Consider the following 13,338-nt stretch of genomic DNA (forward strand, 5'->3'; position numbering starts at 1 on the left):
GGTTTCTATCACTGTGCAGATCTTAAGAAATACCCGGGACATTTCAACGGCGGACATTTCAAGCGTAGACCAGCAGTTGTCGAAATGAAATTCACAGTCTGTAACGTTAAACCCTGCATAGACAACATTCCGTAAAACATCGCGAGACAGCTCTTTTTGCAAAACATCGTGTTTCTCTGGCCCAAACTAACATGGACATATTGTGTCTTTGTTGTTGTCTCGCAGATAAATTTAGAAAGAATTCACACAAAATTTCAACATAAATTTCAACATTCAGTTGGGTCCAGTTCCATCGATTTAAGATTCTACTGGCAAAATACCAAAGTTAAAATCAAGCAAATCAAAACACTTAATGATATTGTAGAAATACAATTCAAATGAACAGTGGATATAGTGGGAGAATCGGCATATAGGGAAAGGGAACCTTTTATATAAGGAGCTGTTTCTCTACAGTTACTTATCAAGGAGAAAACAAATTTAATCCATTCAGAATATCGTGGTGGATTCGGGTGGGCGCTGTAAATTCTACCTAGCCTTGCGCTAAACTGCCCCGTCAAATGATTTCGCCGCAGTTATGCTTTAAGCACGAACTTATTTCGCTGCTAATAATCCAGCTTGTTTTGGTACAGAGCTTCACTTCGGATCTGTACCCGTTTGCGTTTGTGTAAGTGTAAGCGGGGTCTTTATATACCCTAAGGCTGAGTATTTTAATAATGTTTCTAGAGCCCGAAGTATCCGGACTCTTGGCATTATGTCAACTTCGATGCATATTTTCTGTGCGGTTTTCTCGCGACGCGATTTGCTGCCACATAAGGCAGAAAATATCAGCTAAAGCGTAATATAAGCAGTGCTTAGCTTATTTCATCTTCATGTTTATCTTTATATCTTTACGTGACTTTATCGCTATGGCTGATGCTTTGAAACTCCTCAAATTATAAATATTTATGCATCCTCTGTATTATTTACATTTCTTTCTCTATACTGACAGTATTGTGTCAATTCTCTTTACACAAAGCTTGCCCGAATAGCGTTTGCATTTTACCAGCCCTCTTTGAAGCACGGTTTCCATAGTAACGGGTTACCTATCCCATCGGAATGTAAAGCTTGGCTCCCAGATTGGGCTAAGCATGTGGCTGCATTCGTGTTTCCTTCCACCAAACATGGCGGCAATAACCTGTTCACAAAATCTTTGAGTGAAAACTTTATTCACAGGCGAGTGAGTCTCATTATTTATATTTCTTGTATCATTTTGATATTTTTTCATTTTGAGATTCTTCATTTAAAGTTTATTTGATTTCGACTTCCACAGCAGTTTGGTTTAAGTCACGAACTAGTTTAAAAAAGATCGCGCAATCAAAGGTGGTAAGAATATTTTCGTTTGCATTTAAATCCAGGCATTTAGATACTTTCATCTCTTGATTTATCATCTAATTCTGTGAAGGAAACGAAAATATTTCTACAGATAGCCGACTTAATTTTCTTGAAAGTTGCTTTTAATATGCAAACCTTTATTGATTGACCTTATGATCTTGGTTAATGCAACCTGCAACTCGTCGTCTTTTAGACACTTGCTTCTTTTATTCAGCTTGAATCTATCTAACAATAGTAAATTCTTTATCATTATCCTGCTTAATGGTTTGTCATTGTCCTCGAGGTTCTCAACAAGTAAATATCTCATGGCTTTTTTGAAAGATCAAAGTATGAGGGATACAAATTACATTCGTTTTTGAATCTGAATCCTTTTACAGTCCTATGGCTCTATTTTGTCTGTTTTATCTTGATTTCTCCAACCATCTTTAACTTATCCTCATCAACTAAGTATGCCACGTTTCTGGAAGCATAACGAGAAACAAAAGATACCAATATATGGTCTTTTATCGGAATTTAATTTTGACTCATTCTGACAGTCAAGACTAAAAGATCAAATCAATATCCCACATTAAGCAAAAATGAAAGCAATTATTCTATAAATCTTCATAGCGATTCTGGTTCAAAAGTATGTTCTTGCCGCGTTCATATTTCTTAGTATGATCAGTGACACTGGGCGGTATAGAAGGATGTGAGGAAAAAATATATGTTCCTTAGATGAGCTATCAAGCTGGGTTTATTACTTACACTGAGACTAAGTGAAATTTAAATGTGAAATACCATCGATTTGATATGATCATATTTCTTTATTATATGAAACTGCTATTCCTGTCAGCTTCCATCAATTGGCATAGAGAAAATGCTACTCCTATGATTTGCTTCTATTGAAAGTAGAGGCATTCAAATCCATATTTTTGTAGCATCCTTGTATTTAGTTTAGCATCAGAACATTAAAAAAGCAACACAACAACATTGTTTCGTTAAGCACAAAAGTTATGTCTGATGCATCCTTAGAAATGTCTTTCTCATACTGTAACGTTCTTTTCAGATCTCAGGTGTACAAGCCACCTGCACTATGACACAAGCGGACAAACTGAACACATCTACTGTAATCCTGTCATCCTTTCTTGATGCTTTCAAATCTTCACAAGGTGTTCTGCCCCCGAATGGACAACCAACAAGCCACCAGAAAGCACTCTTCCTTTGCTGGTGTTCAGCTGTTTTTCTTTGGCTGATGAGAACCCTCACCAAGCATCTGGTCCCCAGTAGATTTCACCTTCTTGATCCGGGTAAGTCCATTTGATTATTCATTCAGGATTCATTGTGCTTCTTCCTTGGCAAATAGAACACGATGAACCAATGTCTGTTTTCCTCGTCATCTTTTTTATCAAAACATCTGCCGCCAACCCCAATTTCGATTAAAAGATGAGTTATAAAAATCATAGTATAACCATCCTAAAGTATTACCTTCTTCAAAATGCAAAACTTTAACCATATTTCCAGCCATGTAAAATAAAGCCATATCCGAAAACCTTGTACCGGAAAAGTCTTTCTTTTTCCCTTCCCCCTTCCAGAGACATGAAAACAGTTAGGTAAATCTAATTTTCTCAATTATAGCATTTGTATATTTCTACAGTTTGTTTTTTATGACACAATATGGTGTATCTACAAAGTCATCAAAGGACAATCCCTAGAAATAGTCCCAGCAATTCCTAACCTCTACGAATTTGGGCGCATAATTCATAAAAAAGATCATCTATCTTCAAGATACGGTCCTCGCTTTCGCAGTCATTAAGAGGCAAACTCAGAAGAACATGTACTCCGCACAATTCTACTATCAATTCAATTTGTGAGCTTTAGAGCGATAGAAGCCGAGAAGCCCGCTTCTACAATCCATAAAGAAAGGACTAACACACAGATATTGGTTATAGAAACTTAGAATACAAACAAAGTCACAGAACGTAAAGGAAATGAAAAAAACCACAGATTACACGAAAAAATGATCTCTGATAATTTACGTATTGCAATATTGGGTCGCAACTTCCCGAAAAGTCTTGGAAGTGTCCAAATAAAAGATGTTTTTTCGTAGGAGTACCATCTTCACCAACATCAACATCAACCCGTACCTTGCTGGAAACCGTTGAAGATGGAGGCACAATGCCAAACACAACTTCAGCTCCGAATGTTGCGCAAAGACGAAGAGAGAATGTCGTCGGGTTTGATTCGTTCTTGCATGCCGTTATCATTCTAGGCCTAATCATGTACTACTTCTACATTTGTGATTACGTGCATCTTTTACCCAAGGCCAGCAGGACTTATTCTAGGGATTTGTTTATTCTATTTGTTATATTGCTGTTTGTTGTTTCTGGTGGCCTAACAGGCAGAGAGTGCAATGGCAAGCTGCTAAACAGGGACCAAACGGAAGAATGGAAAGGCTGGATGCAGGTCATGTTTGTTTGGTATCACTACTTCAAGGCAGCAGAGATTTACAATGCGATACGTCTGTTCATTGCAGCTTATGTCTGGATGACTGGTTTTGGTAAGAGACAACTTGATTTCCGCACCTTAAAAGTAATTGACAGGCATAACAGTAGCTTAAGCTATCTGTCAATCAATATCAACCAATCAGTGAGCGTGTGAGTGGAGTCACACTCACTGATTGGTCAATTTTTGATTGAAAGATGGCTTAGGCCCCTGTTGTATGGGTCAGTTGCCTTTAAAGACAGATCATAAAGTGGTGTAAGGCATCTTTCAACCAACTATTAATCAATCAACATGAGTTGTATCGCGCTTTTTTATTGGGCAGCTGTTGATATCGGTAGATGGCTTAAGCTTTGTCTCTAACACAACTCACTCTCTAACACCTTTTAATGGAGGACCTTTTGTTAGTATTGACACTTTATTAATTTTATCGTAGACCAAAAGATTTCATAAGGAATATCAATTGGAACTTAAGTAGCTATATGATGTAGTCTTATAGGGCGTGTCGTACTTGTTTGGATTCGGCTGTTGAGAAAGAATTGAATTACGGAAAGATTGATGGTTGTTACTAATAATGCTGTTCCATTCAGTAATACCTAAGTGGGTGAAGCCTGGTTAAATATTAAGGCTTTTTGTGGATCTAGAAATCTGAATATCTGTGCTGTTCCACGTGTTTGCTGTTGCTTGAGTGTCATGATGTCCGGCTCAGTTTGCAGCTTGATGAATATCCATATAAAGTTTTTTTTAATAGATTTAATAAAAATTTTCCTTGATTATTCGTTCCAGGAAATTTCTCGTTCTTCTGGGTTCGCCGAGATTACTCACTGCATCGAGTTCTCAAGATGTTGTTCAGATTGAATTTTCTGGTGGTTGTCGTAACCGTCGTAACAAATAACCAGTACATGCTTTACTACATTTGTGCTATGCATACCTTCTGGTTCTTCTCAGTTTACGCCATGATGCGACCGTACGAGCACTTGAATGAAAATCGTAAAGTGATGTTTCTGAAAATGTCAATTTATGCTGGAGTGGTTTTTATAATCTACGACCTAAGAGCTGCCGATATAGTTTTTACGCCATTCAAATTTATCCTTGGATACAACGGAAATTTGCATGAATGGAACTTTCGCAGTGGGTTGGATCACTACGCTACTTTTTTCGGCATGATATGCGCGTACAATCACCCATACTTCGAACGGCTGCTCAAATATGTAGAGCTAGATTCATTTAGCACGAAGCAAAGGCTAGTAAAGAATTCAATCAGAATTGGAATAGGAGCAGCTCTAATATTCATGATAGCGTTATGGTACACGTACGTTTACACGCTTGGGAAATACGACTACAACAAACTGCACCCATACACATCGATCCTGCCCATTATTACTTATATATACTTTCGCAATATTTTCCCCAGACTTCGATCTAAATATGCTTATATGCTCTCTTGGCTGGGCAAGATCACTTTGGAGACGTACATCGCCCAGTTGCACGTATACATGCAGGGCAATGCCAAGCAGCTAATTGTTTACATTCAGGACTACCCGTTACTCAATTTTCTTCTGGCAACCATTATTTACTTGGTTTTGTCGTACCTACTCTTTGATGTGACAGGAACTTTCAGTGCGTACTTACTTCCAAAAGACATGTTCTTGCTGATAAAGAAAGTTGGATTCATAGCCATTTGGATGGCAGCAGCATATGTTATTGTAATTGTTACATCACCACAACAGGTTCTAGAAGTCTTTAGGATTGCTAATTAAACCAAACTTGTAGAAAATTAATTAATTCGATAAATATTTCCGCTCACAAAGATGGGCTCAGCAATATGCTAAGTTTGATCGATCAACATTTTTTCAGTTTCACGCTCTTTTAAACAGATTAGATTTCAAAATTCACTTAGATTGGTGATAGGGTATTCACCTTCCAATTTTGATTGTTTGAATTTTTACTACGAGAAACAGATACATGTATATTATTTGTTAAAGGATAATGTTAAAGGTTAAAGGAAAATGTTAAGGGGAGGGGGGAGGCGTGTGGTTTCTTAACATACGCTGCTGTTAGCCATATATATATCACCATAATATGAGTTATGCGTCATTTTGAGCAGATCTGTTTGTTGCTGCAACCAGGCTCGTTGAGAGTCAGCTGTAGCCATGGGGCTATAAACAACACGGGCCCTTGTGCAGAAGTAGTATCGCAGGGGCAATAGGGGGCTTCAGTATTAGCAGAACATTTTTGCCAGCCCATCTTGAGTCCCGGGACCCAGGAATCTACCCCAGCTACCCCCCCCCCTCTCAACGGTTCTAGCTGCGACGGTAGACAGTCTTTGAACAGATGAAGTAGTATCTTCTGGCAGAAAAACTTTCTCAAAAATAATGAAAAAGAAATATTGAAATCAATGAAATTTTTCCCAGAATTGAAAGGGGGCAACAGCTGTAGAGGAGTCGCTAAAGCATCCCTAACAGAAAGCGTTTATTTGCTAAAGTTTGGGTGAAAATTACCCTTCTTCATTCAAAAAATTTGTTTAGTGTTCGAAAATACTTATCTTTAAGATAAACTTTTGAATCTTTTAGTGATAACACTTAAAGTATTAAGTATTTCGCTACAGCTTCCCTTTACAATGGTTAATGTCAAAACTTCAATACGTATTCCAAAGTAAGCGAGGCTGTGTAATTTAAAGATTAAGCAATAGCATTTCCAGCTTCCCAGGATTATTCACAACTTCTTCCATTTCTACGTACAGTTTCTACGACGCTTACGAATGCTGGTTTGCTATGAATGTCTCACGCTTTACAAAGATACTGGAAAACTGCTTTAAACTTTTCGATGCCCTGTTTTTGCCAGACTTTCTTAATTTTTCCTCGATGCTCTTTTAGTAATCTTGTCTCTTGATTTTCTCTTCACCAATGTACACAATTAGCTGAAGTTGCTTTCTGTTAATTATCCAATCATTGTACTAAATGTACTAAAATGCGTGCGGTACAATATGATATTATTTAAATATACATATACATAAATTCTGTATTTGCGTATATGTAAATATATATTTATTTTTATTAGCTCTTTCTAAATATTTCTTTTCCATGCTCTTATATCCGTCTTCCTATTCCATTTGTCGAATTCCATATTCCTTTAACATTTTTTAGTTTTATCATCGCTTTTCAATCTTACTTGATAACGGGCTATGTTCGAAACGTCGTTAATTATTTTAGAAAACATTTTTCTTGGTACAATTTACTTGCATTGATCGTTATTTGAATTGTACTAAATGCCTGATTTAACATTAATTTTGGCATTTTCCTAAAACTGTTTGTCCTAAATTCTACTGTTGGGTTTTTCGAAAACTTTTCTGTCTGAAAATACTTGGTTTTTATGTTGGTATGTGGAAAATAAATGAAACCAAGAAATTTAGTAGAATACTACAAATTCCCACAAAATGTGATAAATAAAAATCATGCATTGACTTATATTTTATAGAAACAATTTTTTTTGCGGTACAGAATTTGAAAATGGCTTTGAAAAAAGCAAACATTTTACAACATACTTAAAGCTTTTTCGTCTGACACTCCTCAGAGCATAAAACGTCAGAATAGGTTCCGAAAAAACACGTTTGAAAAATATATACCCAGTTGTGGATCGAAATAGGCCAATCAGAAAAACGCAAGCACAAGACCGGTATAGTTGACCAATCAGCGCCGCGAGCCTAAAGAAAAATTACCAATGGAGTCCAAGAGAGAAAACGAACTCCTTTTGTCTACACAATGGCGGCTTTTTCGTTTTTATGTAGATTGACTCCAAAACTGCTAGATGGAAGGACGACCGGGCTCTGCCAATTATCCGAAACATGTCGTCATTATAGAGTTTTGCACAATCTGGGTTGTCTAAAAGATGTTGACCAATGGCAGAATCACTTGTTTTAACAGTGTTTCTAGACCTACAAGATCGAGGAGGCTGTTCTCTTTGAGGGGCAGTTTTGTTTCGTATGTTGGAAGGAACATGCTGTTTTATCCTATCCCCCAATCTTTGGGTTGTGCGCCCTACGTAGCCAGAATCACACTGGCACGTAAATTCATAAATGACGGAACTTTTTTGTTTGGTAGGGACGCAATCCTTTTGAATGGATGGAAGGGCTCTCCTAGTGCTGTAAACAATCCGAGGATTGACAGCAAAGAAACAATTGGTTATGGCTTGCCTAATCTGACTCTCGAATCGCAAGGAAGTGTTACCAATCCATGGTAGTTTCAAATAAACTGGGCACTTTTGCGGACCAAACTTTTGAACAGCCGAAAAACTTGCGTCATTTATGAATTTACGTGCCAGTGTGATTCTGGCTACGTAATACGTAAAATAAGGATGTATCTAAGAACATATTCGGGCTGAAAACAAAAATTTTCTTTAAAAAATAGAGGCTGTACAAAAATTATTGCATTCTAATAACAAAAGTGTAGTCATTGCTTCTCTCTATAAATGCAGAATTGTCCCACCTGCGATTTAATGGAAACGCCGAAACTGGATAATTTCTGACCCACTTGCAATAACAGCAACAAATCATCGATGTCAATGTTGCTTCCATTGGCCTACAACGATGGAAAATGAAGGGTTATTGAAACAAATAGTGATTTCTCTTACAACTTTTCACCCTGAATACATTTCAACCCGGCTTAGCTGGAACGATCAAAAACAGATTAAACCTGGGTCGAAGAAAAATGCCATTTTCATTGACTCACTTTAAAAACGGATAACTTTTAACCCGGGTTTGTTTTAACGCGGGCTAGTGGAGAAGCTAAAATCTGAAAAGAACCGTAACTGACCATCAAAATGAAAAATGTCCCGATCTAAGAGAAGAAAACTAACACACCCACCCCCTAAACTCTTTAGTCCAGTTTTTAATTAGAAGTTTAGAAAGTTAGTCTTAGAAAGTCGATCTTAAAAAGTCGATCTTATAAAAAAGTTGGGTAGACATGTCCACCCCAGTCCATCCCCTTGCCCCGCCTCTGTTCGAGGGTCGAGCAGTTATTCATTTATTGATATTTGTTCCAGGTCACCAAACAAAAACTATTAGCAAATAAGGGGAAGGTGGTCCTCAGAATATTTTACCGTTGTCAATCATAAGACTGAAGATGGCGTTCTCGCATCATTTGGACCATTTATTTTTGAGGTGTCGGTGCGCCTGCGTTGCAGACCATATTCTGAAGGAGATGGTCTGCGACGCAGGCTATGCGCCGTCTAACCCCAACCGTTTTTGAGGGGTTTGAGAAGAAGAAACAATGACCTTCTTCTGTCTACTAGCAAGACCTTGTTCATGCAAAAGTGGCAAGCCATGCAACCATTAACTAATGGAAGAAGAAAATAAATAGAAAGTTAAGGTGCATGTGAAAACATGAAAATACCTAGACATTGGTTGGGTGAGTAGGGTCACAAAGGAATGTTTTTAGCCGAAAAGGCAGTGAGCCTCTTTATCACTTCTGCTGGTATCTCGGTGTGAGGCTGCAATTAATGGCCTAAATCTACAGAAAAGAGAGCACAGAAAGATTCTTACTAATTTCGGTTGATTTTCATTATGGGCACCGAAGGGCCGCTGAAAGTTGTGCCAAGAAATCAATTTCAAAGTGGTATACCTTTTCGGAGAGCAAAAATTATATCGGCTGTTGGGGCAACAGCCATATTGGCATTTCATGCAGTCCCGCATCTTTTTCCGCAGATTAACAGGAATGCATTTGAATTGAAAGTAAAATCGGAGGTGCCTCAAATAATCAATGATATATACAAAGAGACATGCGAGAGAATGGGCATTAGCAGCTACTCAGATAAAGATTTGTTTATAAACAATGGGTTTTTGACTGTAAGTGCCGGCTCTTTTTTACTACCAAACAAAGTAGTTATTGGACTGCCAAGGTCTTTCTTGATTAAAGACGTCGAAACATTACGAAAAAGCAAAGTGCAATTTGATACTATTGAAGTCGACTGGGATTCAAACTGTGGAAGAGCTTTAGAAAAGTCCTTACTTGTCAAAAATGACCATGTTGCATTTGCAATAGCCCACGAGTTGGCACACATTAATAACTTTGATTTTGTTTACCGTGCATTGTTGCCTGCAGCATGGCTGTTTGGTACATTCAGAGCTATCATATGGATATTGCCTAGAGCTCAAAATGCGCCAACAAAAGGTTTTAAGGTTTTTTTGAGTGTTTTACTAGCCGGTTTTAGTTTTGCTTCTTACAATGGATTAAGCAAAATCTTGAAACAGAAACAAGAGTTACGAGCAGACGAGCAGGCAGCAAAATGTGGCGTGAGGTATTGCAATGGAGGAATAAGCTACCTGAAGTCACACCTCAGAGTGAATAGAGTAATCAGGCATTTGACTGGGGTAGCAGGGATTCAAAGGTACACTGAGAAAGGGGATGATCTTCAAAACCCTACACATCCTTTATTAACTGAGCGAATCCAACGATTGCAAGACATTAAACGAAAATTGTATACTGAGAATAATGATAAATAGTTTAAAAATGATTGAAATTGCAGATAATGAGTCCTTTTTTCAAAAAATTAGTTTTTTAGTTCGTGAGTAAATATTTTTCCAGACATTAAAGCAACATGCTTCAAATATATAAGTGGTCATAGAATTGCGACATTTTGTAATTTCTTCACAAAGATTTGCTAATGGGTAATGATTAATGTACCAACTTTACTTTATATTAAAGCTAATCAAAATTTTGACCCGTTAATGTGGGACATTTAAATGTGTTATTAAAGATAAAGAAGGTTGGCTAACCCAGAAAATGTTTATGTTGGCAATGTCAAAGTGAGTTTCTCTATGGGTCAGCAAAGAAATGAGTGTAATCAGGTCAGAACTGATGTTGAGATACCCAATTCAAAACCTAAAGTAAGGGGTTGCTAAACAGTACTTTCCACAAATATTATATTGTTTTGCTAGATTTTTTAAAGACATACTCATCTAAAAACCACTTGTCTTAATCATAGATTATGTTTGGTAAAAAAGAAAAAATTTCAAGGAGGGGGGAGGGGGCTTGCTATCTTGCTATATAGCCAAAAAATTAACAAAGAATCATATCCTCTATAACTGATTTGTAAAGCATTGGAAAGTAAGTAACACCCAAGTGTTTAAAATTTTGAACCACCTTACCTGAAAGTAGATATATGACAAATGTAACATTTATTTTCAGATAAAAAATTGCACTTTTATTTGTTCAAATTCAAATTTAAATAATTATTTAACAACGTAAAATACAGCCCCAGAAAGAATAAAAGAAAGTTTAAATTGAGCTCTTTGCTTTATTCTATGTGCATCTAATTGGTCTGTGGAGACAAATGTTTTGCTCGTCAAATACAAAATTTAGATTTCTAATGTCTGCATGGATAAATTTACTTGAATACTCTTTCACTAATTTTCATGCAAATAGATGGAGGTTAGAATCAGTTTTGACTGAAGATGATAGAATATGATTAGAAAATTGATCATCAAAGCTTTTAATTGATATCTTTTCCTTCAGTTTTAGCAGTGTAATAGTCTGGCATGGTTTTATTTTATTTTGTTAGCAACTCTGTTGGAATAAGCAATAACATTGATTAAGAGAATAAATAGAAGAGGCCTAGGATTGACTCCTGCAGAGCCCCACTTATCATCTTTTTTAGATTGGAGATAGAACCATTAAGCGTCATGTGTGTATTTTAATTGAATAGATAAATTTTAAGCCCAGTTTCATTTAAACCATAACTTTGGAGCTTAGCTAATAGCTTTGAATGGCTTATTATATCAAAAGTCTCGCTTAGATCAATGAAAGTAGCACTTACCATATCATTTATCAACAATTTGGCAGATTTTCTCTTGGAAAGGGTGTTGCAGACAGCTGAGTAGACAGCTTAGATTTAAGCAGAAATTTAATAAAGGGATCAGAGAGGTAACCAGAATTCCACTCAGGTTATCTTTGGTGCAGCAAGGGTTATTCTAAAAAGAATTTACAACACCACAAATTCAATCACTGGTATCCTTTTTGCTAAATTTTGTCCAAGAATTGAAAATTAATGCAGTTATTTTGCATAAGGTTAAACAAGGAAGAGGTCGATCAACACTATCGTTTTCCACTAGTAGATATTCATTCGGGGAACAAAATTTTCATCATCAATATTTGCTTCAAAGAATGCAATTTCCGGCAAACTTGAAGCATTAAGATTCTAGAAAGTTTTCCCATTCGTTTTCCCTCGGGTAGTAATTTTGTTTACCTTTGTCGTACCGATCTATAGGGTTGCGAGATGTCAGGGACTTTCACAATAAGTATGAAGAAACAGAGACAAGAAAAACATACATTCTAAATATCTTTTCAGCCAAGGCAAAGGTTGTGTTTTTCTCACTCTTTTACCCTAGCATGAAATGCTTGAATTGTTTCATTTTCAAAGAAATTTTATCGGAAAAAATTTCGGTAAATTTCATGACGCCCCTCCGGTAGTATAAAAGCCAGTGACCTCAAAATGAGTCTTTTTGACTTCAGTGTTAGCATTGGCGTTGTAGTCTTAGACTGTATATTTTGAGGGAATATGAAGGATAGTGTAGTTTTACCTAATAAGAAAAAATGCTGCGAGGGTCGTGAAAATATGACTCTGTTTTAAGCCGCCCAGAAACAATAGGTAGCCAATCAACTACTGGCTCTCTTACAAATATGGTATCACTCCCGAGTTCAAGATGCTGTTTTGACTGAGTTCCATCCGTGTTCCAAACAAAAATTCCATTGCTCCAATGTCCAATTCATTCTCTTTCGAAGCACAGAACGTTTTTTCCGAGTTCTAGGATTGACTGCTGTTGTCCTCCACAGCGTCTGGAAAATTGTTTCCAAATCACAACAGAGAAGAAACTGGCAATTTAAAGATTTTGAAAAGACTGTGATAAAACTTAGTGTAATGTTTTATGTTAGTCGGGTTCTTCTTAGGATGATGAAGATACGTTGGGGCTAGGCCAATGGGCCTAAGCCCCGAAAAAGTAGAACACGAGAGAGACTCTATTCTGATGTTGTCTTTATTCGTTCAACAACAAGACTAACTCTAAAGTGAACATTGACGGAAGGTAATTAAGAGAACAATACAAACGTCACAATACATGTTGACAGACAAACACATTGCCACTAGAAAGACGTTAACTGACACAACAGGACTCAACAGGACACATGTGACTATAACATGCAACTGAGATATTACGAAACATATCACACACTAAAGCCAACCGTTACATTAGAATTTATAGGTTTCACTTTTTTATTTTAAATATTACTTGTTTCGTGCAACAATATATTTAGCTATATGTTGGAAAGCTGACTAAGTTCTGTGCACCAAGGAACTCACTCTGGATCCGCCTCTGAATTTTTCCAAATTCTTAAGGCTTTAGTCAACAAAAATTTCCTCGTCTTTGCCCATCCAATCTTTCAACCCTGGCTACGCTACTGCTTCTTATCTTCTTTCCCTTAAAGGTAAAAAACGAAT

General features: G+C 36.9%; 2 protein-coding genes across 2 annotated transcripts; both read left to right on the top strand.

The window, feature by feature from the left end:
* The first annotated feature begins 1,261 nt into the window (after window positions 1–1,261).
* LOC148957204 (uncharacterized) lies at window positions 1,262–8,140 on the top strand. The gene is made up of 3 exons (XM_089115687.1): window positions 1,262–2,657; window positions 3,458–3,907; window positions 4,636–8,140. The coding sequence occupies exons 1-3, from the start codon at window positions 2,444–2,446 to the stop codon at window positions 5,607–5,609; spliced, it is 1,638 nt and encodes a 545-aa protein (XP_088971813.1). The 5' UTR covers window positions 1,262–2,443; the 3' UTR covers window positions 5,610–8,140.
* Window positions 8,141–9,155: 1,015 nt separating this feature from the next.
* LOC135687962 (transmembrane protein 177) lies at window positions 9,156–12,069 on the top strand. Its single transcript, XM_065204599.2, has one exon. It carries the CDS (start codon window positions 9,410–9,412, stop codon window positions 10,346–10,348), a length of 939 nt encoding a protein of 312 aa, XP_065060671.2. The 5' UTR covers window positions 9,156–9,409; the 3' UTR covers window positions 10,349–12,069.
* Window positions 12,070–13,338: the final 1,269 nt, after the last annotated feature.

The sequence above is a fragment of the Rhopilema esculentum genome, unplaced genomic scaffold, assembly GCF_057945365.1.
Source record: "Rhopilema esculentum isolate cy_ngs unplaced genomic scaffold, ASM5794536v1 HiC_scaffold_36, whole genome shotgun sequence".
Classification (NCBI taxonomy): domain Eukaryota; kingdom Metazoa; phylum Cnidaria; class Scyphozoa; order Rhizostomeae; family Rhizostomatidae; genus Rhopilema; species Rhopilema esculentum.

Bases quoted from the DNA above. Each gene is read 5' to 3' on its own strand.
- LOC148957204 (XM_089115687.1), top strand. From the start codon at position 2,444: ATGACACAAGCGGACAAACTGAACACATCTACTGTAATCCTGTCATCC. The intron at 2,658-3,457 runs GTAAGTCCATTT...GTTTTTTCGTAG, and splicing joins ATTTCACCTTCTTGATCCGG to GAGTACCATCTTCACCAACA. The intron at 3,908-4,635 runs GTAAGAGACAAC...TATTCGTTCCAG, and splicing joins TGTCTGGATGACTGGTTTTG to GAAATTTCTCGTTCTTCTGG.
- LOC135687962 (XM_065204599.2), top strand. From the start codon at position 9,410: ATGGGCACCGAAGGGCCGCTGAAAGTTGTGCCAAGAAATCAATTTCAA.